Raw genomic sequence first — 24602 nt, 5'->3', positions numbered from 1 at the left:
TAATCCTTATGGAAGCAGTATTTGACACAAAAACAATGGCATAAGATCAGCTGTTGACTTAAAGGAATGATTGATACGCCTTGATTATAACTGTTATCACGGATATTATAACAGAAACTGTATGGATCATAAACATAAACAAATGATGTCACTAGCTCCAACCAATAATAACATATGGTTTGAAAGTTTTTTTGCAGTTTAAATTTAAAGTAAGAACACAACCATGTTTGTTTTTGGGCTAGTGACGTATTTTGTTTATGATGAATATGAAAATATGAATACCGTTTCTGTTCCAATATCGTGCTGTGTGAGTAATTCTTGGTTTCAGTTGACTAGGTGTATTTATATAAGTGTCCATTGTTTTATCTTGCAAACTAAACATTGTTATGGTTGTAGGTAAAAAAGTCAGTCGTTATATATTAGATAGTAGCCTAAATGCAACGGAATCAACCTATGGTGACTATAATATTAATGGCCAAACGTTTTACTCAACAACTAGGTTTAATATACGAAATTGTAACTAACTACAAGGGGGGAATTAACTTAATCATCAGATTTTGTTCGAAAACATCCGTGTTGTAGTTTGCGATAAAATAGCTATATGTGGGCAGACTGATTGAGGAACGCTTACCCTACGTCAAGCGAAACCTGACAACCAACATTAGGCCTAAGTGTTTGGTGATCTTACTGTATGCCTGTGAGTGTGAGGTGATATGGCTCAGCTACTATCGGTGCAGGATCGAGCTTTATTCATGCTATTAAAGTGGTATACACATGGATCTTTTGCATACAAACACATTAAAAACAATTTTCAACTAAAAACTATCATGCGTCAATCCAGCAAAGATCAGTCATTTTCGTATTGCTCTAACTAATATTGCTAATGGAACAATAAAAGAGGAAGATTATATTACTTTCTTTACGATTCATATAAATAATAGGTACCAAAGGAATTGTAGAAATATGCAATGCTGTTCGTATCATGGCAAGAAAAGAAGAGGTGCTTTCGTGGCTACTGACACCCTTAATGAATTGGCCAAGCTGCATAGTACTGTAGCATTCATTCGTCTTATGAACAAACCTTTAATAGTTGCAATATTGAGCTCCGATGAATGCCAATATTTTTAAAATATCCTCAGATTAGCCAAAGGATATAGAACCATGTAACGCTACAACCTTTGGACTGATGCAGTATTAAGTGCTGTTGGCACTGTCGTCAATATTATAGACGAACGTGAAGAAGTCTTATCACATTTGAAGATGCTTTTATGTGTATTAGTTGAATTTAGTAATTATAGAGAACTTACTACATTATACAATAATGTGTTACTAATTGTCCCTATTCTAACTAAATTTGTAAAATGTGGCAGTACCCGAAAACCATTTTTATTGACACCTGCCTTTCACAAATTTCAAGGCATGACCCTGAACTAAGCAGTTGTTGATATTGCACCAAGAGAACTGAGTGCTGGGTTGACGTGTGTTGCAGTGAGCTTGTCCGAACGATATTGACTGCTTTTTGACCCAGGATGTCCATGTCTGAAAAAGAAACTAATGGAAGATTTAACCGTTTGGTATCACTGTTATAACAATTATTGAATTTTAGTTTGAAATCTTCACATTCGTTGAAATTAATTGACCAATCAATAAAAGTTTTCTCTACACAATCTTTTGTCTATTTGAATCTGTAGATTAAAACCATTTTGATGCTTTATGTTAAGGGTCAATGGCATTATAATGCCCTGATGGCTCCACTCAATTTTGTGGACGTGTCTACAAGTGCCACCTAGTTTTAAGTAAACTTATAACGTACCGGTATCCTGAAAGGTTTACAACAACATTATTAACAATTAATCGGTATCACAATGGCCAAACAAAGTGAAGATCAGACTATCCATTGCTGTTCTTCAGGTATCTGTTTAGGATTTGCAAAACATTTTGGCAACAGCTCTCCTCTCTGGGTATTTTCCATCAACCTTTTTTTGAACATCCAACTCCTATTTTACATGTTAGCAAAACGTTCATCAAATTTTATTTTGTTACAGGGAAAATATGGAAAGTTCTGAATCACCTCTGGACGTACTATCTAGAGCAGCAACTATGGTTCAAGATAATATCTTACCACCATCATACGGTATGTAAATAATAGCATAAATTTTCCTCTCATTTGATTTTTACAGTTTTCTATAATTAAATCCTAGTTCACCCAGATATTGATTCCGAATTTATATACAAATTAAAAAAACTGTTGGAGAATTAGACATTAGGCCATTAAGCCTACTCTTAACATTTCTGCAGTATCCTACGGTTTCTCGATATTCTCAGATCGAATTTGCAATGTCTAGTTGGTTTTTAAAACATTCGTTGTTTATTGGCTGCTACTAAGAGTAGAACGGATGAGTAAGTCGTGAGTGACTAAAATAAACAGAAAACAATTCTGCTATCTTGTCGTGTACCGTAACTTTATGACTAGACGTCAACCTATCGCCCTAGACTACTTGTCCGTGTGGTGATCATAAAGGCCTTGTCTCACTGAGCTCACTTCCAGACGCAAAGTTTAAAAAAATCGCTCACTGTGCTAACAAGTAAAAATCGGTCACACAGGGAATCTGGGCAACCGCAAGTGTGGTAGTGTCCGCCACTACGCCTTGCTGAGACACAGAGGTGATCATTTGCAGTACAGCCAAAGCTATTCCAGTTCCGTCTCATCCCTTCTCACTAGATTTTTACTGTAATTGTAATTTGCCATTTAGTGTCATGGAACATCTTATTGAAGAATTTCAGAGAAGGCCGATATTGCGGGACAGTATATAGTATATGTCAACTGTACAAGATGATACATGGCAGGATAAAGAATGGGAAGAAGATATCCTATCAGCTCAAGACACTGGCGAAAATGCTTCTAATACCATACAGTAATATGTGTAATATCCCTCCTACATCAAAACTTGTGCGTGTGTCGGTGTGGCAAGAACTTAAAATTTTATTCAAGTTTACTTTTACTACATAAGACAATGTGAAAACCAGTGAGTAGCCTAAATGTAGTGAGAAAATAGTGCTAGTGACCAGTTTTGTCGAAGCAATTGGAAAATATATTGTAAATATGTACATAGTAACAGTAGTGTTTAAGAAGATACTCTATGAAGATGCCGCACTGAGCGGCGAAATGCGTATCGAGTATTAATCGAGTGTTAACTACAAGACCTTCAGGCAAAATAGGTAAATAATTACTGTATAATACAGGTCTTGTCACTGGGTTCAAAAAAACATTGACTTTTTATCATTCCAATGCGCTACCATTGAGATAACACGTTCGGCATGACAGTAGGTCTAATGTGTGTACAAAATATTAGTGCCACAAAATGTTATGATTGAATTTAAAAAATCAGGTGTCCAATGCATATCAAAAATACGGGTACCAAGAGAAGCTCTAAAATTACTAAGTACCTGTTCAAGCAATAACAATATCACTCTTTTATTTAACGTTTTTATTAGCTTGCTTTCTTGTCCGGTACAAATTTTGCAATCAATTTTATACTAACTTCTCGATGAGCTAGAGACTTGAAACTTGAAACATAGCTCACAAATCCTGGAAGACAATGCAATATTATATCATTTAATTTTCATACTTCCCTTTGGCTATGCCCCATAGGCTTGTTTTTATTAGCTCGCTTTCTTACAAATTTTGATATCAATTACAAACGAAGTTCCTGATGAGTTAGGGACTTGAAACTTGAAACAGAGCTCACAAATGGATGACAATGCAATATTATATAATTTAATTTTCATATTTCCCTTGGGCTACGTCCCATGGGCTTCCAATTTTTCAATGTTTACATTTTGAAAGAATGTAAATATCTATATAATTAATACACAAACACGAAGTTTGTCGGTTGAACTCCTCCGCCATTTCTTAACCGATTTTATCCTTTGACGTCTCATTGGAAAGAGCGTGTCGCGTAAATTTGCAAACTGGCCTTACATTTTTGAAAAGTCCCTTGGGCTCTGCCCCAGTGGCTTTGAAAGTTCCCATGTTGACCTTATGAAGAACATCTATCTATATATTAATTACGTAAGCCGATTCTTTGCGTCAAAATTGTGGGCAACTGGGAAGTCGTAGAATGACGGAAGAGGGCTCAAATTAAAGGTCTCAATCCCGTGACGGCGGGAAAAATAGTGAAATTCCCAAAATCTGAACACAAAATTAGATATAATGTAAAATGTTCTCCATAAGAATAGCATTAGAAGTCATTTACTGCTGATTTTTGTTTACTTCAATACAGCTGATCGTGATTTATCATTAAGCAAGTAAGCAATATTACATTTGGATTACTCATTTGCCAGTCAATTCTGCAATGTAATGTATACTATATAAAACCAACTATATAAAGGGATAACGTTGCCAATAATAATCAAGACTCTTTAGTTATGTCAAAGTTGAAATAAATTGTTTTCAAGATTAAAGAAACGATTCAAGATTAAATGAAGATCTTCTTTGTTTTGATTTCAAAACATATGTTAAAGATTTATTCCACACTTTTTTGTAAATTTGACATTTAGGTATTTAGGAACCGATTTGAATATTAGTTAAAACCAGGTTTGTTTTATTGAGGTTAGGTTTTCAGGAATTTCACAAAGTAGGCCTAGAAGTTCAGAAAACAGTATTGGTCAATATAGGTCGAGTGTTGACATTGCTAAAACACAAGTACAGTAGACTCCCTCTTATCCGAACTCCTTGGGACCGAAGTCAGTCCGGATGACGGGTTTTCCGGTTAAACCGACGTCCTCAAAAACTCGTTAAAATGGACTGTTTACTGTGATATTCGACTTAAATTTAGGAGAGCATTTTATTAAGACACGTGATCACTGGTCTCAAATCTTTCCCACGGAAATAGACGTTTCAGTACTGCCCACTTCCTGCCGATCTAGTCCGGTTAAACCAATGTGCTGATAAAAATTGTCCGGTTAAAGAGATGTCATTTCCGCCGAGTGTAGTCCGGTTAAAAGGTGTCTGGATAAGAGGGAGTCTACTGTATTAGTCTTCTGTATTATAAAGTAGAACTTCATTAACCAGCCAGAGTAATAGGGGGAGGGAGACCACGGATAGTGAAAACCACGATTGATCCAACATGGTTTTAAAAAAGATGACCTACCCATAAAAACACTTTAGTGCTGTGTAAATAGTCAATAATAGCATGTATGTCAATTAACTATGATATGTTATTGCTTGGAGTAATGAACTGTATCTTGTTAATTATAAAATACACATTGTTGATACTGTACGAGAAAGGTATGTATGCGTACAGTTAACATTGAAGAGGAAGTTTTACGTAGATTCGAGGAAATCCCAAACACCAGTGAAGTAGGTTCTAGTTCTTATTCTGTTTGGGAGTTTCTCAAAGAAAACGGGTTATACCGTAGTCATAATATCATAGTTAAATATTTAAAATTGTAATAATTCACCTGTTAGGGGTTCGATTTTTAAAAACTCGGTGTCATTTGATTTGTTATTAAATTTCGTGAATTATGTTATTCTTTTGTTTTTTTTTTTTTAACTCCAATGGTTTTCATGTAATTTGTACGTAAAAGATTTTAGATGGCTGCCATTTTAAAACGGCTCTAGTCAACAAAATGAAATTTTGCATGTTTGTGCACCACAGCATGATTCACAAATATGTCTAATTTAAAGTTTGTACCTTAATTCAAACTCGAGTTATTAACTTAGGTTATTTATAAAAAACACATACAGACGGACAGCCGGAAAATGAGGCTCCGGCAACCCATGTTAAGAATGAAAAAATTCTTGTATTAACCCAAATAACAATCCTGCAAACATTTTCGAGAGAGTTCACAAACACTATGTATTAGGCCTACGTATTTTGTTGTATGGACTAGATATTTGAACACCTAAAAAGAAACTGACAGCGTTTAAAAACAAAATACTTTTTTTTACCAAGGAATTCGGCAAATACTAAATAAGAAGAGTCCTTCATCCTTCATGATGTTGTCAAATCAAAATCAAAAGGTTTAGTTAGATAGGCTGACCTACACAGAAGTCAGCTGCACTGCTCCCACTCCACATAAAAGACTCCACATCTGCAAGACATGACCACATTAGCTTCCTAGGCTGTTTTGGACTGATTAAGTCTTTATTTTGGTTCATTTAAGCCTCATGCTAACCAGGATTTTAACTTTAACCTAGCAAACACCTAGATTTGAATAATAAACATTTCAACCACTTTCTTATCTTTGAGACCTATGACTAATCTGTGGTTAAAAAGAAACTTTCCTTTTTTAACTTGACCAACACATTAAATTACAAAATATAACGTCAAGTATTCAAATTTGGATACAAAAATTAAAGTCACATAGTTTACATGTTGGGGTTACAAATCATCAGTGACGGTTTTATGGTTTTACCCACCCAGTTAGAGTTGAGGGTTTTAAAAACAAATCATTTTTCTTCTAGGATGTTAATTTTTTTTTTTATATGTTAAAACTCAACCCTAATTACAATGTCTTACATAATACATTTTATAAATATAATTTATAAAAAAAACCTAATTTCCGTTATATTAAGAAATTTTCAGGCAGTTTATATCGGCATTTAAAGTTAAAATATGAAAATTTAAAGATACATTTTTTTCAAAAAATCAAAATTACCAGCCATATAATATGTATGTCCCAGTTTAAATTTATGCCATGAAAAGCTATTAGAAATAGTAAAGTCAGATTACATTAAGTTAGACCATAAAAAACATACTCCCTTAGTAGGTTTCTCATCCTTATGGAACAGCTGAACCTAATTTTATTGTTAGTTCTGTCCGGTGTTTGTTATTTCAGTAATTTAAAAACCCCGTTTAACCAAGTAAAACATTCTAATCATAAATTATAACTCGTCCCCTAGTTATATAAGCAAACAATAAAGCACAAATCATGAATTGACCTTAAAATAATAGAAACAAAATTTTGTCGTCACGAGCGATCAGTGTCATCGCACATGAAGTAGACACGAAAAAGGTTCAAATTTTACAATTGGATTAGAAGTCTACCAGTGTTGGTTAGTCTATGGTTAGAATTTATGAAATCAAGCTTTTCTCAACCTATCCCACAGAGCTAAACCGACAAAATTATTGTATACAAAAAGTTATCTCAAAAATCAAACTAAAACGAAATTTTCATATTAAATTCCTATAAATGTTGAGAAATTCAGGCACCATGGTAAACCTTGTCCCTCTCTGACTATCAAATTCAAAACCGCTACTGTATAATGTTAAGTTCTCAGCAAGTTGAATTCCAAGTTAACGACAAAAGTGTGTAAATAGTGTACCAAAGTGTTTCTGGCAGTGAGTGTAGAGATCCATTGTTTGGAGCCCACTTAGCCTGGAATGTGAAAGTGGCAAAGTGAATGCTGGGACCTCCTCCCCCACACACTGCATTCCACTACACACTTTTTATCTAGGAATTTGTACCAGATGATACAATACAATACAGAAATTTAGTGTATTTTTTGCGTTAATTGTTATGTGCTAGTCATTTAAACTTAGTATAGGTTTCTCATTTGACTTATAATTACTGAAATGAAGATTTTTGGTTAGTTTTGTGATGTGCACACAATTATTTAACAGCTACAAACCAAATATTCCGCTACACATTAAAAATGTGTAAGTTGTATAAATTAAATTGTACCGTACTACAAGTTTTATAATGAGAAGGGTATTTTTTGTTTCAAGGCTTTACAATCTAACTCTTAAGGCAATTAAGGCCTTTTTTTTAATTTAAAATTTTGAAGTTTTCACCATTACAGTTTTGATAATTTAAAGTCACTGCAAAGTTTGTCCCCTTGGGGATCTTGATTCAACTCAAAAAAAGTTCTGAAATGGAACTCAGTTAGCGTACCTCCAACCAGTAAACTAAAAATCATAGTTTTCTTTATTTCCTACTCGAACATTAATCAATCCTGAGTTAATACATTTTTTTCATATTTAAATTAGTTGAAACTAGCAACTTACGTCACTTCGTGACTTCATAATCCGTGATATATTTGTTATACAGATTGTCCCATAAGTAAATAGGCAAACTCTGGAAAATGGTTCTGTGGGTCAAAATAAAGAGAAAATTAAGAATAAAATTTTTTCCAAAATCGCTTCGTTAACCAGATGTCCAGATATTCGCCATTTTGTTTTTTCACATTAACATTTTTATCTCTAAAGATCTTCAAACGATCATTATGAAACTTTGTATGTATGTTAAGGTAATAGAGACCCACGTTAAAAAAAATTCATCTTGATTCATCATCAAATTTCAAAATGGCAACCATTTTAAGTTTTTAAACTTAAATTACTAAAAAATGGCTGATTTTATGAAAAAATGACAAAAACACTTTTATTTTTCATTTATAATTTTCATCAAACGATAACTTACCAAGTCCAAAAAGATTGAATGAAATAGCTGAAATATTACGATTTTTTGTTGTAAAATGGGGTAGAAAAAAGACTAAGCTAGTCAGGTTTGCCCCATTTTACAACTAAAAATCTTAATATTATAGTTGGATAGTTAGATTTAAAAGCTGAACAATGAGAAAACAGTAATCCTAATATTGTATTAATAATGAATAATTACAAGAAATTATACTATGATTGTCCTTAAATCAAGAAAAATACCATAATGTTGTGTTTTTAATCCCATAGAAAATATCTAGTCCAAAACCTTGACATATAATGCTGTTATATGTTTATCGATTTTCCCAACTAACCAAGTTACAGTTCAGTGCTATCATAGATTAAAAGAAGTAGACATTGTCTATACTCCTTTTATCTATGGTGCTATTTAATTTATTTGTAGACTAAATAATGGTGTATTACTGTATTGCTGCTTTTATGTTCCAACTGGAATGTGTGGATGGTGCTAAAATTAGATAAAGTCCACTAGATTGTAGTATTTGTATAACAAATAATTGTATATAAATAGTTTGGTGCATAAAATGGGACGCGTGGAAGGTGCTGCGATCTAGTGGCTAAGCGGGCAACTTCGCCTACCGGTATGTCCGGAAACGGAACTGGACTTGTTTCTGGCCAGGTACCCAGGTCTACCAACGTTTGAATATCACACAGATCGTACTTAATTTCATTTATTTGTCTTTAGACCAGTGTTTCCCAACCTTTTTCCGTTCAGGGCACACTAACTAGAACAAGTTTGTAGTCACGGCACACTTGTCTACAAAATATCGTTGGTTAAAATTTACATTTAGTAAGTGCATAAAAAATTGTTTTTTTTTTTCAATTACATCTTACTCCGTATAACCTATTTTTTACTAGTAAATATATGTATGTATATAATATAAAGGTGGGTTTACCAAGGTAAAAAATATAAAACTCACATTTGTTATCCAACATATGTACATTATTTAGTGTTTATTAAGTGAAAAGTTTTAAATAATAACAAAACATTGAGCTTGATTAAAATGTTGTATGAATTTACCAATAATGAGTGAGAAATATTAAATAAACCCTGGTTTCAGTTCTAGTGGGAAACTTGTGCTTGACGTTTGTTTGTGTACAGTTTCTTAACTGGGCTATGCTAATATTGATTGAAACCATTGATTCGATAAGTAAACCTTCATGCGATTTTTTCACTATCAGCAAGTTTGGTTGGTTAGGTTAGGTTATGATAGTTTAATTTAATAATAGATATATTTAAAAATATCGATTATTAATCAGTATTTTCAATTCGATGGTTTCAATCGATATTAGCATAGCCCAGTTAAGAAACTGTACCCGTTTGTTTATTAAACGTTTCTTTCTTGATCAAAAAATTGTTTAACTACTTAAAATTTCGCGGCACACCTACAGAGGCCTACTGGCACACCAGTGTGCCGCACACTGGTTGGGAAACACTGCTTTAGACCTTGTATACTCATTACATTTTCTTAATTTAATATTATCTTATTTTTTCTTCCTAATTATATTGCTGATGATAATGATTTGAATAATTGGAAGTATAAAACAACGTATTAAATTAAATGGGACAAAGAAATAAATTATTATTGTCGCATGTTTTCAATTGATTGCTGTATGAAACATGTATACAATATTTCTTGAGATGATATGCATTACAATAGGCACTGATTTGGCTATAAGCTTTTTAACAAATAGTTCCTTTGAAAAATTTTTAATTGAATGTTTAAGTATGAAGCTCGTTGTACTTCAGGACTTCAAGAAATTTACAAATTAGAGTAATTACCTTGTTAAATCGATTATTTTTCAATAAAGGTGTTGGCCTCTACAAGTATGAAGTCCTGTATAAGAAGTAGCCTAGATAAATATTTGCCAAGTTAATGTTGTTGGTAAATTAACACCAACAACATGATATTTAAATGTCTAAAACGTAATAAAACCGACTAAATGACGCATTTAACTTCTCAGTGTAATTCCACACAGTTACATTGGCGGACGGAGTTACGTTTTTTGCGGGTTCGAAGCTCGGGTTTCGGCGGCGCGGCGCCCGGCAACTACGCCCATCACTTAACTTGTCTGTTATTAGCAAAGTTCCGAAGTGATTTTTAAGTCGCCGATTATATTTTTCCTGTGACCCCAACTATTACTAGTAGTGCTCTGTTAAACGTTCACTACCCTTGGATATTGAAGGGTGGACCTTATAAGATCTATGATTGAACGAGGTCCTTTTTCATCCTACTTACTACAAACCTAGGTTAATCATACCCCTTAGACTTCAATTTTATGAATTGACCGAATTATTTTAGAATTATTTTTACCCAGCTCTACAGGGAATTTGTTGACAATTTGCTTTTTTTAACAAATTTTGATTATAATATATTGTTTTGTCGTATGGTATTGTATCATAAAAAAATAAAATTAAAATAAAGCACAAATCGTAAAATATACCCAAAAGGACATTATAAACATTAATTTATTCGCAATCAGCATTCACTGACGTTACCAACAAAAACGGCATTTACAAATTTACATTTTGGGATAGAAACGCAGTTTTAAGAATTGATAGTGGGGAGAATAGGTGCCAATAATCTAAGGATTATCTGAGGTGTATTCGGGAAATCGTAAGTTAATCCAAGTCTATTCTGTCACAATTACAACATCGTGTATCTGGACGCGGACTGTTCCATCGATTCGAAAGATTGTAACTTGTAGTTCGAATTTCACGATCGGGTGAACGGCTTTACACAATGGGTCTGTTCAACATGGCACGCTCCTGATTTGGCGAATTTCAACGTCGCCTCGGATTTCGTCCTACATCAGCTGACTCAAGGTTGCACATTAGGAAATACACATTGTTGAATTTGATGCGTTGAAAATTGTCACCGTAAGACGGCGTGGAATGTTGTGCTGGTAGTACGAAATAGTGTCATAATTTCTTGTAAACCCACAGATAAAAGGCCTACTCTTGGATCTGTGGTAAAATATACAAGATGATAAAATCTATAAAGTTTTAAACGCGAAAAAATATATATATTTTGAATTTTATTCTAAGTCAACCGTGCCATCAGATCAAATTCACTGCTTGCTCTTGTTGTGTCGCCTTTCGCGTTAAGTCATCTCAGTGACTAGGACTTTCAGATTAGAGGAAGTCACTTCATTGCAATTTTAAAACACCTGACATTATGACATTTGACAACGCGAGTTAGGGACGACTGAAAACATAATGGATTCCACACCACCCAGGTATGAATGTGTAAACCGTACCTGATTCTTTTAAAGTATTACAAAATCCACGATCGAAGCTTCAATTAATTTAGTAGGTTTACATAGAGTTGAAATGATGATGGACTGGGACGGTTGGCGTCGTCCTGTAATCCAGCTACTAGGAGGTCACGAATTGTGGATATTTATAGGCATGCGATACTCACTGGTGTGGATTAACGTCGCCGCACGAGTGAGTACTACGACTATCCGCAGTGCTATCCTGATAATTAGACCAATTCGTATATACCAAGGCAAAAATGTGGTTCAGGTTCCACTATAAACTGTAGGTCCCTTAGTTTCCATTAGCTGTATGGGCTATTAATTAACAGCTGTGTCTAAGGAATGTCGGCCTTAGTCACTAACAAGACTACAAGATCGCGCCACTCATCCTACACTCATCTCCATTCATACTTGGCTTAAAATACCTACTTTGTATGGTCGTCATTTAATTAGAAAGTATTAATGAAAGATTATGGCCGTAACTAGCAAATAATCAACGCTCTGTAGATAAGACTTTTATTCTACACCATAATGGAGGGAAATCTTATATTAGATCTTGTAGTATTCTTGGTGACTAAGGCCGACATATTCCACACAGCTGTTAATTAATAGTCCATACAGCTAATGGCAACTAAGGGACCTATAGTGTATAGTGGAATCCGAACCACACTTGCCTTGGACAATTAACGGATTGGTCTAATTATCATGATAGTACTGCGGATAGTCGTAGTACTCACTAGTGCGGACGTTTAATCCGCACTAGGGAGTATCGCATCCACAGTGCATTTCTATACATATCCACAATTCGTGACCTCCTCGTAGCTGAATTACAGGACGACGTCACCGTCCCAGTCTTCGTAAAGCAGGAAACCCACTAGTCCGACGCTCTCCGACACGACACCTTCGGTCAAGTCTCCGACACCTTCCGACGCCTTTCGCAATTTTAAAGGCATTAACCCATTGATCCGACGGGCTCCGACAGTAGGCCTCCGACGAGAAATACACCACCACTCCAACAGTGCCAGTTGCGATGGAACATGTGATCACATACTGTTCACAAGCAGTAGTTAGGGAGACAAGAGCAAAAAGTAATAAAAAAAGTCCATAACATTTATGACGATCTCTGTTAGTATGAGAGATTACAATGGTCAAGGACCTTCTTAGACCCACCTGGACAATTCCGGTTACAATTACTTTACTACAGGGAAATGAGCAAAACGTTCAATACAAAACAAACAATAAAACCCCCGCCGCAGCAAACCTGCCGACTAAGCGAATTTATATTTGCCTGAATTGATTTTCAATTAAATGTATTTAATTAACATTAGGTTTTATGAGTACCTAGGCTTGCTCCACAGGGAGGGTAAAAAAGTGTGGTGTTTAGTAAAATATTAATAACTTAGTATAAAATAAATAAATAAAATTAATAAAAAGTTTGATCAAAATATATCCATCAGAAAGCAAACTATAATATTTTACAATGTTCTCCATAATAATAACATTAGAATTTTTAAACAAAATTTTTTTTTTAATTTTCTCCGTAACCAATAAGTGTACAAAAACATCACACACTTGTGATCACATGTCCCATATCTGTTCCACATATTGTGATCACACACAAAGCTAGACGGTGACTAAATCTAGGCCTGGTGCACGCATAGTGGAGTAATGACGGATCCGACATCAGACAAGAATGCCCCAGAGAGCAATGTTGTCGTGACGTGTCGGATCGGAAGGTGTCGTGTCGGACTAGTGGGTTGTTAGGCGGGGACACACTTGTCATACACTCTTCCGATCCTACTACGATCCGATTTGCGGGATTCCAGAAGGATCGGTGCGGGATCGGAGGGGGTGAGCACACATGTCATACACGATTCCGACCCGTCTCAGATTTCCTCCACCGGTCGATCAACACTTGCCAGTCTGATTTGTAAACTACGTGCAGAAGGTGGTAAAAATGTTCAAAAACTTTGGACTTCGGGATTCACCCATGATGGCGGTTTGTCTAGATGAAGAGGAAGAAAGTCAGACATCTTAAGAATTTGGGTTCATTCTGTATGGAAAGAAAGTTAGGTGGTTTACATAAGTGCCCATCTTATATTAAGCACATTGGGTTTTCTCTCTCGAGTTCGATTGGCTCTTCTACCCGTCCGATTTTCATGATCGAGGTCTCAAATTGAAGGTATGCACGCACAGATTTCACATAAAGCATCGGCATATATTTATCTTAAACCATTTTTCTTAAATCTTAAGAATAAAGGTGATTTAAAAAAAAAACCCATCCTGCATCCGACAAACGAATAGACTGCAGTGTCGGTGCGTGATCGGAGCCAAAATCGGAGTAGGATCGGAGTATGACGTGACGCGTGTCGGAGAGGTGTAAACAACCACGTTTAAAGTTATGTACCATTCCCCTCTCCGACAGTCGTACCACAGTATGATCGGAGTCGGATCGGAAGGGTGTATGACAAGTGTGTCCCCGCCTTTTACAGTACATTTAAAGTCATGCAAAGTAATTTTGTCGGAAGGTGTCGGAGACTTGACGGAAGGTGTCGTGTCGGAGAGTGTCGGACCAGTGAGTTTCCTGCTTAACACGTTTAAAATATTTTAATTTAACGAACACACTTTGAACAAGCACGTCACTTTTTCCTTTCTCACGGCCTAAGTTGTCATAATCATTAGTTTAGGTCCACAATACTGAAGACGCCGAACAAATTTGATTCTACAGGACACACAGCTCCACAGCGTTACCTAAACTTGGGGCAGAGAGTACACGGCTACACGCCGTTCTTGAATGAGACGTCTGGAACTAAATTATTGCTTTGCCAAAACTGTAAACATAATGCGCGTACCGTTCTTGAATTTAGATCTCATACATACTGGTACTTTATGAGTTGCCTAATCGTACGACATATTCCCCCATTTCTTAATATAGATGATGGATTGGATACCATGCTGGTGACAGGCCACCAGAACCCGAGGCGGACAGTAGACGCAGGACGCAGGTTCGTGTGGGAGTAGATACATCATGAATGGAATGTTGTAAGTCGAGGTAATGGACGCGGTCCGATGAATGGCCCGATACTCGTAACCAAGATGCATAAACTACTAAATGCATTATAATAAATTAAACCCGACCACTTCCTCCCCCCCCCAACCATCTCCCCCTCCCCTCCACGAGGTCCGCATGCCTTCGCGGCGCGGCGCCTCCACAGGAAATTGTCTTTGGTTTTTTGTTCCATTTTTAAAATTCCTCTCTGAAAAACTACTTTTTAATGAGTAGCCTGGAGCGACCGACCGCGCGGCTGCATGGCGCCTCCCCGCCTGCCCACCTGCCGCCGGCTACATCTCCGTGTCGTCATCACTGGATATTACGATTTCCCCAAACTATTTCCTTTGCGGTATTTCCTAAGATGCATGAGCTTCTCAAGGATTGTCTCCTCTTGTGTATAGTAAGGATTATGATAACGCCAGTCGTAAATCATGTAGGCTACAATCATTGCTACAATACAATGTTTTCTTACATCTTTTATCCTTACCTTTTCCACCTCTTAATATTCCAAGAAGGTTATCTAAATAGATTTTTTAATCCGTTCCTGACATGTAAACTAAATGCTAAATATACTCGCTGAGAACTCGACTTACCCTGCGTTTTGGATTATGAATTTGGGATGATTTAATTTTTTGGACAATTTAAATAATTTCTTTACATCTGGTCAGCCTCTTTAAGCAAAATTTCATTTTTTAACAGTTAAAAATTATCAAAGTTTTACATACTAACCGTTTCTTTGTTTCTCAATGTTGTGGCAAGGTTGGTACAGTAATTGCCTACAATACATTGATAACTTTTATTCTATAGATGTTATGTACAAAACCGAAAAAATATGGTCTATAGAAGATATAGTGTTCTATGGTGCAACAATTATATCAGCACGTTTGATTGGTTGTAGATGTCGAAAATACCTTTGTTCATATTTTAAAAAAAAATTGGTTCAAGTAAAAAAAAAATTTTATAATTACCGTATTTGTAATCGTCAATCTCTGTTGTTTTTAAGTTATAATTTTTACTAAGGTTTGTGGATTTGGAGTTCTCGTTTATCGATAGAAAAACCAGCGGTGTTGTATAATCCTCAATGTTACCTATGATCTGATTTGCAAGAAGTAACAATTTGGCTTCAATTTCACCATGGAATACAGTTTGAACTCGCCTATTATAGTATGATACTTTGTCTTCTGTATGTTATTCGCTTTGACTTTGAACTTGAAAATGCTGTGATTGAAACTCACTTGTTAAAGTTGCCATCATCCAATGCCGCCATAGGACTAAATTTACTGTACATTGGGATACAATTTCCACCTTGGCTACTGTATGTGTAAATAGCCACCTACCCTGTTGTGTGTTTCTGAATGAACCTCGCAGGTGTGTGGTGGGGGGGGGGCTCGTAGTAACGGAGTGCGGTCACCGTGGTGGTGGGGTGGGGTGCCGCCACTCAGCAGCACAGGTACTAGGTGTGTGTCTGGTGTAGTGTGAGGGTGCAGAGTGACCATGGTGCAGCAACTCAGTATGGCCGTGCTGTCATCCCCTAAGCTGTGGCAACCTTGGCTGACAGGTGATGTGGACGCATTTAAACAGTTAACCATTCTTGTGTCGAAGTATTTTTTTTTATCTTTGGCTTTAGAAACTATTGGTCTTTTGATTCTTGGCGAAACTGCAACCTTAGCTACTTGGTGATCTCATTGTTGTCTCGTGGCTGTTTGTGTATTGGTAAAACTGTGGAAATCAGATGATCATTGTTGTTGTGACAACTGTTGGGGCAGGGATTAGAATATTTTAATCCTTGGGTTGATGGGAAGCATTTGAACGTTTTGTTTCTTTGTAAAAACTGTGGAGATCTTAGCAACAAGGTGATAATTGTTGTGATAAATGTTTTGTGGTGGCATTTAACACTTGAATTTTTGTTAAACAGTAGCGCTACCAGATCATAAACATTGTTGTTGTCTCATTGTTGTGTTGTGATATTTTTATCATAAATTTTGGAAATGTGAGGTTTTTTTTAACCCCAAATATCGTTTATCTAACAGATCGTAGTTGTGTAACGTGTAGTGTAACTATTGTGAAACATTTAATTGTTTGGTAAAATTGTGGAAATAGTAGTTGACAGGTGATCATTGTTGTGTAACTGTTCTGGAAGAACAATTAAACGTTGAATAAAGTTATTGTTAATAAAGTAATTGTGAACGTGAATAAGTAATTGTTGGTAAAGTTATGGAAATATTAGCTGACAGGTGTTCATTGTTGTTTAACTGTTCTGGGAGATCAATTAAACGTTGTAATTGTTGGTAAAGTTATGGAAATTTAGCTGACAGGTGTTCACTGTTGTTTAACTGTTCTGGGAGATCAATTAAACGTTGTAATTGTTGGTAAAGTTATGGAAATTTAGCTGACAGGTGTTCATTGTTGTTTAACTGTTCTGGGAGATCAATTAAACGTTGTAATTGTTGGTAAAGATATGGAAATTTAGCTGACAGGTGTTCATTGTTGTTTAACTGTTCTGGGAGATCAATTAAACGTTTTAATTGTAGGTAAAGTTATGGAAATTTAGCTGACAGGTGTTCATTGTTGTTTAACTGTTCTGGGAGATCAATTAAACGTTGTAATTGTTGGTAAAGTTATGGAAATTTAGCTGACAGGTGTTCATTGTTGTTTAACTGTTCTGGAAGAACAATTAAACGTTGAATAAAGTAATTGTAAACGTGAATAAGTAATTGTTGGTAAAGTTATGGAAATATTAGCTGATAGGTGTTCATTGTTGTTTAACTGTTCTGGGAGATCAATTAAACGTTGTAATTTGTAATTGTTGGTAAAGTTATGGAAATTTAGCTGACAGGTGTTCATTGTTGTTTAACTGTTCTGGGAGATCAATTAAACGTTGTAATTGTTGGTAAAGTTATGGAAATTTAGCTGACAGGTGTTCATTGTTGTTTAACTGTTCTGGGAGATCAATTAAACGTTGTAATTGTTGGTAAAGTTATGGAAATTTAGCTGACAGGTGTTCATTGTTGTTTAACTGTTCTGGAAGAACAATTAAACGTTGAATAAATTAATTGTAAACGTGAATAAGTAATTGTTGGTAAAGTTATGGAAATATTAGCTGACAGGTGTTCATTGTTGTTTAACTGTTCTGGGAGATCAATTAAACGTTGTAATTGTTGGTAAAGTTATGGAAATTTAGCTGACAGGTGTTCATTGTTGTTTAACTGTTCTGGGAGATCAATTAAACGTTGTAATTGTTGGTAAAATTGTGAAGATCGGGTAATCATTGTTGTGCTATAAAACAGCCGTGAAGAGGTATTTAAACATTGAAATTGTTTGGGAAAACGGTGGAAACCTTAGCTACTAGATAGTTGTCTAACCTTATTTGGGGAGGCATTTAAAATGCTTGGTTTTTTTTCTGTGGAAACTATCTATCAGGTGTTGCTGTCTCATTGTTGTCTCGACGTATTCACAAATTATGAGTGATTCTTCGGGAAATAGATTTATTAGTTGTTATTTAATCCCGTTGCTCGTATAAATGCAAAAGCTATATGCTGTAGGGATAACCCTTGTTTAGAAGCAAAGACAATCCACATCCTTATCAAAAATAACTTTTTAGTGACTAAATCTCCCAAATTTTTTCGCAATTTTTATTATTTTTGTATTTTTGTTTTTGACTCTTGTTGGTACAGAATCACTTACCTACTGCCCATATTTTTATAGGCACTCATAAAATATACATTTTAAATCAGTGTGCCATTCGAAATCTTTCTATTTTACCAAGAAAATTGTCATAACAAGTTTAACGCGTTGTCAATTATATGTGGTTTTTTTACAAATATTTGGATTTTTGCTGAGAACTGTGTCACTGTTGCTCCCATGATCTGGCCTGGGTCTGGCCACTTTTTACTTACTTTAGTCATCATTTACGTATTGAAAGCCCAATGGGAATGTCCCATGGCGATATGGCCTATACAAATATTTGGATTTTCACTGAGAACCTTGTTATTATTGGTACCATGGTCTGGCCACTGCTTAGGCATCATTTAAGTCTACAAAAGCCCAATATGAATGTCCTCTGTGGCCTTTACAAATATTTAGATTTTCACTGGGAACTGTGTCACTTGTTGGTCCCATGGTCTGGCCACTGTTTACTTACTTTAGTCGTCATTTACGTCTACAAAAGCCCAATAGGAATGTCCCATTCCCACGGTGAGTCATCTGGTGTTTTGTTTACTTCACACCCCAGGCGAGTTTGCTAACTCGGAATATTCTCTTGTTTTCACGCTATTAGTAACCACTGTATTTTTAGCAATGTAATCTTTTATGTGACGTACTTATTTAATCCTTTTAAAATCAATATTTAAATTAATATTTATCAACTAAATTAGCTATATTATGTACGTTCTTCACTCTAGTTTTATTCAAGATTGTGGTAGGATAAAAATTTGTTCAAACGTGATTTCAAGATTTTTTACTGTGGAATGGCAATTACATTGGTTGCACAATGCCATTGTGGAATTATTTCAAATACAAACGAAAAGCGAACAAGTATTCAGGTCATCCTAATGATTTTGATTTAGTTGAATAGTAAAAAAGTTGAAAAGTGAAATGTACTATGGCCCAAAATATCTTAGCAATAAACAATGGACAAATATAGAACATGTGACCAACATTTAATAAACTAACTGCAACAGATTACAAATCGTATTTTGATCTGAGAGGTATTTTAAGTTTTGGCATACGCCTTTTAAAATACTTTTAAAGTTGTACAGTATTTCCAATGACAATTTTGGCAAATAATTAAACTAAATATTTGTTTGGTTCGGAATTAGATAAAAAGAATGAACACAACTAATTAGGTTATTCCACACAACGAAAATCTGCACATAGCTTATTAATTTAATTGTAAAAATTTAATGTTTGTCAATCGTTCATTTCTTCAACCACCAACATATCAAGCAATTATTATAATTCCCAACTACGCGCAGCTCCCTGAGCATTTCCTATCATGTTGACGAAGATTACAATAGTGTTAATGTATAAGAAAACAAATTGGAATGTTAGAGTATTTGCATTTTTAATGCTGCAAGAAATGTTTATAAATTGCCGATTCAAGAACTATGTAGGGATAATTTTTCCTCTCTTTGTACAATCGCATGTTTTAAAAGAACTGAAACGCTGTGAGTTGCGATGAAAGTATTTTAACAACTATACACGCTTAGATTCCAGAAGTAGCTCGCATTCCAGGCATCGTTGTAGGGTTCGTTGATGGAATGGAATTGTGGCTACGTAATGTTAAAGGCCTGTTCACACCGGCGTAGCCCGACGTCTGCAGACGTATTCGGTGTATTAATACGTTGACCGTGCACTGTTCACACCGCAGCTACGTCTGACGGCTACGTAGCCGGTGAGCCGGCTGTTGTTGGTTTATTTTATTATAATATTTTTTTTGTAATTTTATTGTTTATTTTTATTAGCGTTTTATGGATTTCAGTTAAGATTGTCACGGTTCAATTGCTGCTTTTATAGTATACCCTGAAAAGTCTGTTGATTAATGAGTTAATGTTGATAAACATGTTTCACTCTAATTTTAGGCCGTATATACAGTAGTAGACTATAAAACTTGTGATATATTATAATATAAAATAAATATTATCAGAAAACATGCAATAATTTTGCTCATCCATGGATTACATGATAAAATATTCTATGGTGTAAGTAAGACGTAGGCCTATGTCTAAAAATAATTCATTAATGTTTCATAAATATCAGCCCACAATATGAACCATAATAAGCCATAGAGAGACTTTTTTGATAAGGAGATTTACAAGCAAAATGTTAGTGAACATTAGGTACTCGTATGATGAAGTATTATTATATTGATCATATAAAGTTTTCTTGGTTGTTATGTTATAGCATTGAGTATAAACCTGTTATAGTGATTTAATGATTTTTTAAAGTGATTCTTAATTTTTGTGTTATAATCCAACATTTACCGCTTAAATAAATTTATTATAAGGTGGAGGGAGGGTGGCGGTGACAGTCCGGTGTGCTAGTGCGCATGCGCGTATTCGGCGATGCGAGCTACGCGTAGCTAGCCGGCGTAGCGGCAGCGCCGTAGCTTCCGTAGCTCACGTATTAATACGCCGGTGTGAACACTCTCTATGAATTACATTAAGAGCTACGTCAGCTACGTATTCCGAAAAAGTATTAATACGTCTGGCTACGCCGGTGTGAACAGTCCTTAAGTGTTCGGCTGGGATCGAATAACAGTTGAATGCGTTTATAAGTAGCCTATCTGGAATGGAATACTAGAAACCTAATTTTAACTATGATTATTTTGGAATGTTTTCGCAATGATTGCAATCAGTCCACCAGTTATTATTGGTTGCAAAGTAAATCGCAGGTTAAACAGATCTTTTTATTTATTTCCAATTAACGAGAAGGCTTCTTTCATTATTTAAAACAATGGTCGTAAACACCGCAAATTAACTTTAAAATAATACAGTTATTATTATCAACTAATAAGAACCCCTAATCTCTATGTAATAAATTGAAACTGTCCTGGCAATTTGTACACGTCTACAAGTAAAGTTTTAGTTTACGCGGCCAAACTGTAATTAAATTAACCGAGTTAGTATAAGTTTCTAAAGTTTAAGTCATTTTTTTTACAGTAAGCTCCACACGTCTAAATAGCGTCATATTGCTCGTCTATACCATGTCTATACAGCATAGCCATAGAATAAATAAACACCACTGGCTCTATCAACACCAAGATATCAATGGGGTTATGCGAGAGGTATTTACATCTGTTTATAACAGCTGATTTTACTTCCTAGGGGATAAATAGCGTTTACTCGGTTTACTCCCAATGCTACTTTAGACCCGCAACGCAAGTATACAAAACGGCTGTTTTCTCTCTGGTTTGACGATGTTTTCGTCATACTGCAGCAAAAAAGCCGTTTTTAACGAATGCGTTGCGGTAAAGTGGCATTCGTTTTTAGCCCCTAGGGAGTAAAAATCAGCTGATGTCAACTTAGTTGTAAATTTCGATTACAATCGCATGTAACAAAAGCATTTATCGATTGGAAGCATTTATCGATTGGAAGCATTTATCAAATTAAATTGGAAAACAAGTTAGAAGTAGTTTTTTTTAGGCTACTTTAAATGAAAACTATTTAGTTTTGTAACTTAGTTGTTAAAATAATGGTGCAATATGACGAAAAATATAGTTCATCACACGGTCAAAAAGTGGCTTTTCAACCCTCGTTCATTTTCCGACCTCGGCTTCGCCTCGATCGTAAAACTTGACCTCGGGTCGAAAAGAGTCACATTAGACCCTAGTGATGAAATTTACAGTACTATTAGTTCCTCAATTGGGTGGAGTTACAGAAATAAACAACTGACTCACTTTCATCCTCTGTCAAACTTATGGATAAAATATAAATGACAATTTAAGGTACTGTAGTTTGAGTATCAAAAGTTGATGTTATTAAACTCACTATTTGACAAGTTTTTAGTAGATTGGTATTTTTTATTTTAGTGCCAAATTTGAGATCTCCTCGGTCTGTCCTTGTAAAATCTGAGTCGAGAGTTTGGAAGTAGTGTGTTCTCCCTCTGTCAACAAACAGCTGCCCCATATTACACCCTGCTACAAGACAATGTGGATTCCATAGCCTATTTAGAAGTACAACTCGTTCTTTGGTGCTCTTGCTCTTCGATTTTTGTGAACCAATACCCGTGAATGTCCCGTAGTACGGTGGTGGTAACACGCATCGTATGGCGGTTCTTGTGTAATGTACCTACGGAATCAACTGCGTTAAATATGTCGTATTTGATATTCTCTGAACACGTTTGCTTAGGTTAGGCCTAACTATGGATATATTTTAATTTTTACAATGTCAAAAAGTAAAATTCAATATTTCAGAATTCCGTTAATGTCCACAACTAAATTATGGAGGCTATATAAAAAAAAAACTACAAGTTCATAAAAAAAGTAAGAATAAAGTTCAATGAAACCACCACACTGAAGGTATTTTTGAAGTAGTTTTAACCGAATTCGGTCTTAACCCCGGGCTAACCGAAACGGCTCCATAAAATAGTACAGGGCTAAAATATAAGTAATACAATACCAATGCTTTAGTAACTTCAGTTCTTTAGTTTAAAGTATTTTCCAACCCATTGTAACATTTCTCTCTATAGGTAAAAAATATACTGTATTATATCGACATTGTTTTAAATTTATTTTTCAACTCACCGTGGCTATTTTTAGCATATGACGGGTTAACCGAAAAATTAATTATCCGAAACGGCTCTCCCCCCTTTATTTCGGTTAACCGGGGTTCTACAACAAAATTTTCCATTTAATCCCAAGTGGAGAATTTTTTTCCAAAGTTAATGCGGCAGAATCGTTCACCAACATTTTTTTATCTTGTTTGGATGTTATCGATAGATTTCTCAATTTAGAAATTCTAGACGTATCGTGAGGGTGCGGGCCTGCGGGGTGCGGACGCGTGCAGGGCGTGAATGAAGTCTCAGCCCGGTGACCTTGTACAAGGACGTGGAACCTGTTCTGAGGGGGGGGGCGCCGCCCAAAACATCCGGTCAGGAATGCCGAATGCCGCCGCGGCGTCAGCATGGCACCCACTATTGTCTATGTGCCACAAAGGCTGCTGCCGCTATTGTCTATATCTGTAACTAGAGAGTAATCCAGATCTCATGTTTCAAGGGAAATCTCTTTGCCAGTAAATAAAACTACCCTACCTTTTTTAACACTTCATTTGGATTTTACTTGTGACTTTTTGTCAAAAGAAATTTCCAGTGCAAAGACAAATAGTTTTGTCATAAAGACAAGGTATCACTAAGGGAGTATGTTTTATCTATGGTATCATTTTCTCTTGAGATAGGTGGCTGCTAAACCAAAACCATATGATTAAGCAAATCTCAATTTTTTTGTGATTTGGCAGGATTTCAATACAAGCTTCCAAGACAGGCCTTTGTTTATACCTAGAGATCATTTGTCCCGAAAATTCAATCTTTACGAATATAAGAACATCTGCAGTTGAATCTGTTGAATTTGATTAAACATACACTTGGCACAGTTTACGTCGCGGGTGTCACCTAGGCAGCCAGTTCATCCAGGTGATTTGGTAAATTGCCTCAGATTTACTAACAATTTGTTCAGGATTTAACAAGAGCAGAAAAGTTACAATAATCTCGAAGCTAGAGCTATTTCAGCCTTTTTATTTTGGCTAATTTACACTTAATTACGTCCGCTTCTGGTTAAAATTTATGTATTTCACTTTTGCCTGAAAACAAATCCCCGTACCAAATTTTGTGTTGTTAGTACAATGGTAGTCTCTGTTGTGCAGATGAGGCCAGGTCGTATGCCAAGTGCAAGGATGTCCCGACAGCAGCGGCAGTCAGCGGAGGCAAGTGGAGAAGAGAGAGACGGCCCAGACCACCAGAGTACCCTCACAAGTCTAGCTCTGGGTAGGCGATAGTTGTATTATGGCTGTTAATTTAAGTACACATTCTGTTCCTCTTCATGCCAAAGTTGTAGCCAGTTTTAGAATATAAAGTAAAGTAATTAAATTGAGCCGTTGATAGAGTGTGCTGATGTAAATCACTATTCCTGTTTAATACGCCAACTTTTTAAACGAACCCAACTAAATGATAAACTTGCTGTAAACGTGGTTTATAACACATAAACTATGTACAGTAGACCCCCTCTTAACCGACATCGCATGAACTGATAATCGGATTATCCGCCCTCTCTCGTAAAATATTACAGTTTGTTTTAACCAACCTTGTTTTGAGAGCGGTTTGGTTTAAACGCCGCTTTC

The 24602-nt window shown here is 35.6% G+C and overlaps 1 protein-coding gene across 2 annotated transcripts in view; it reads left to right on the top strand.

Moving 5' to 3' along the window:
* Positions 1-24602, top strand: part of LOC128995862 (uncharacterized) — a 33969-nt gene that overhangs the window by 3371 nt on the left and 5996 nt on the right. The window contains exons 2-3 of one of the 2 annotated variants that reach the window (XM_054420886.1): positions 2046-2134; positions 24129-24249. In XM_054420886.1, coding sequence (XP_054276861.1) covers positions 2053-2134; positions 24129-24249 — 203 coding nt within the window. In that variant the 5' untranslated portion in view covers positions 2046-2052. Of the gene's footprint in view, positions 1-2045; positions 2135-16237; positions 16331-24128; positions 24250-24602 lie in introns of those variants that run through there. The other variant, XM_054420887.1, reaches the window with a different exon arrangement.

The sequence above is a fragment of the Macrosteles quadrilineatus genome, unplaced genomic scaffold (genome assembly GCF_028750875.1).
Source record: "Macrosteles quadrilineatus isolate MER2022 unplaced genomic scaffold, UCM_ALF_1.0 Scaffold_5__1_contigs__length_97177068, whole genome shotgun sequence".
NCBI lineage: Eukaryota > Metazoa > Arthropoda > Insecta > Hemiptera > Cicadellidae > Macrosteles > Macrosteles quadrilineatus.
Note: the sequence above shows the minus strand (reverse complement) of the source record. Positions and strands in the feature narration are given on the sequence as shown.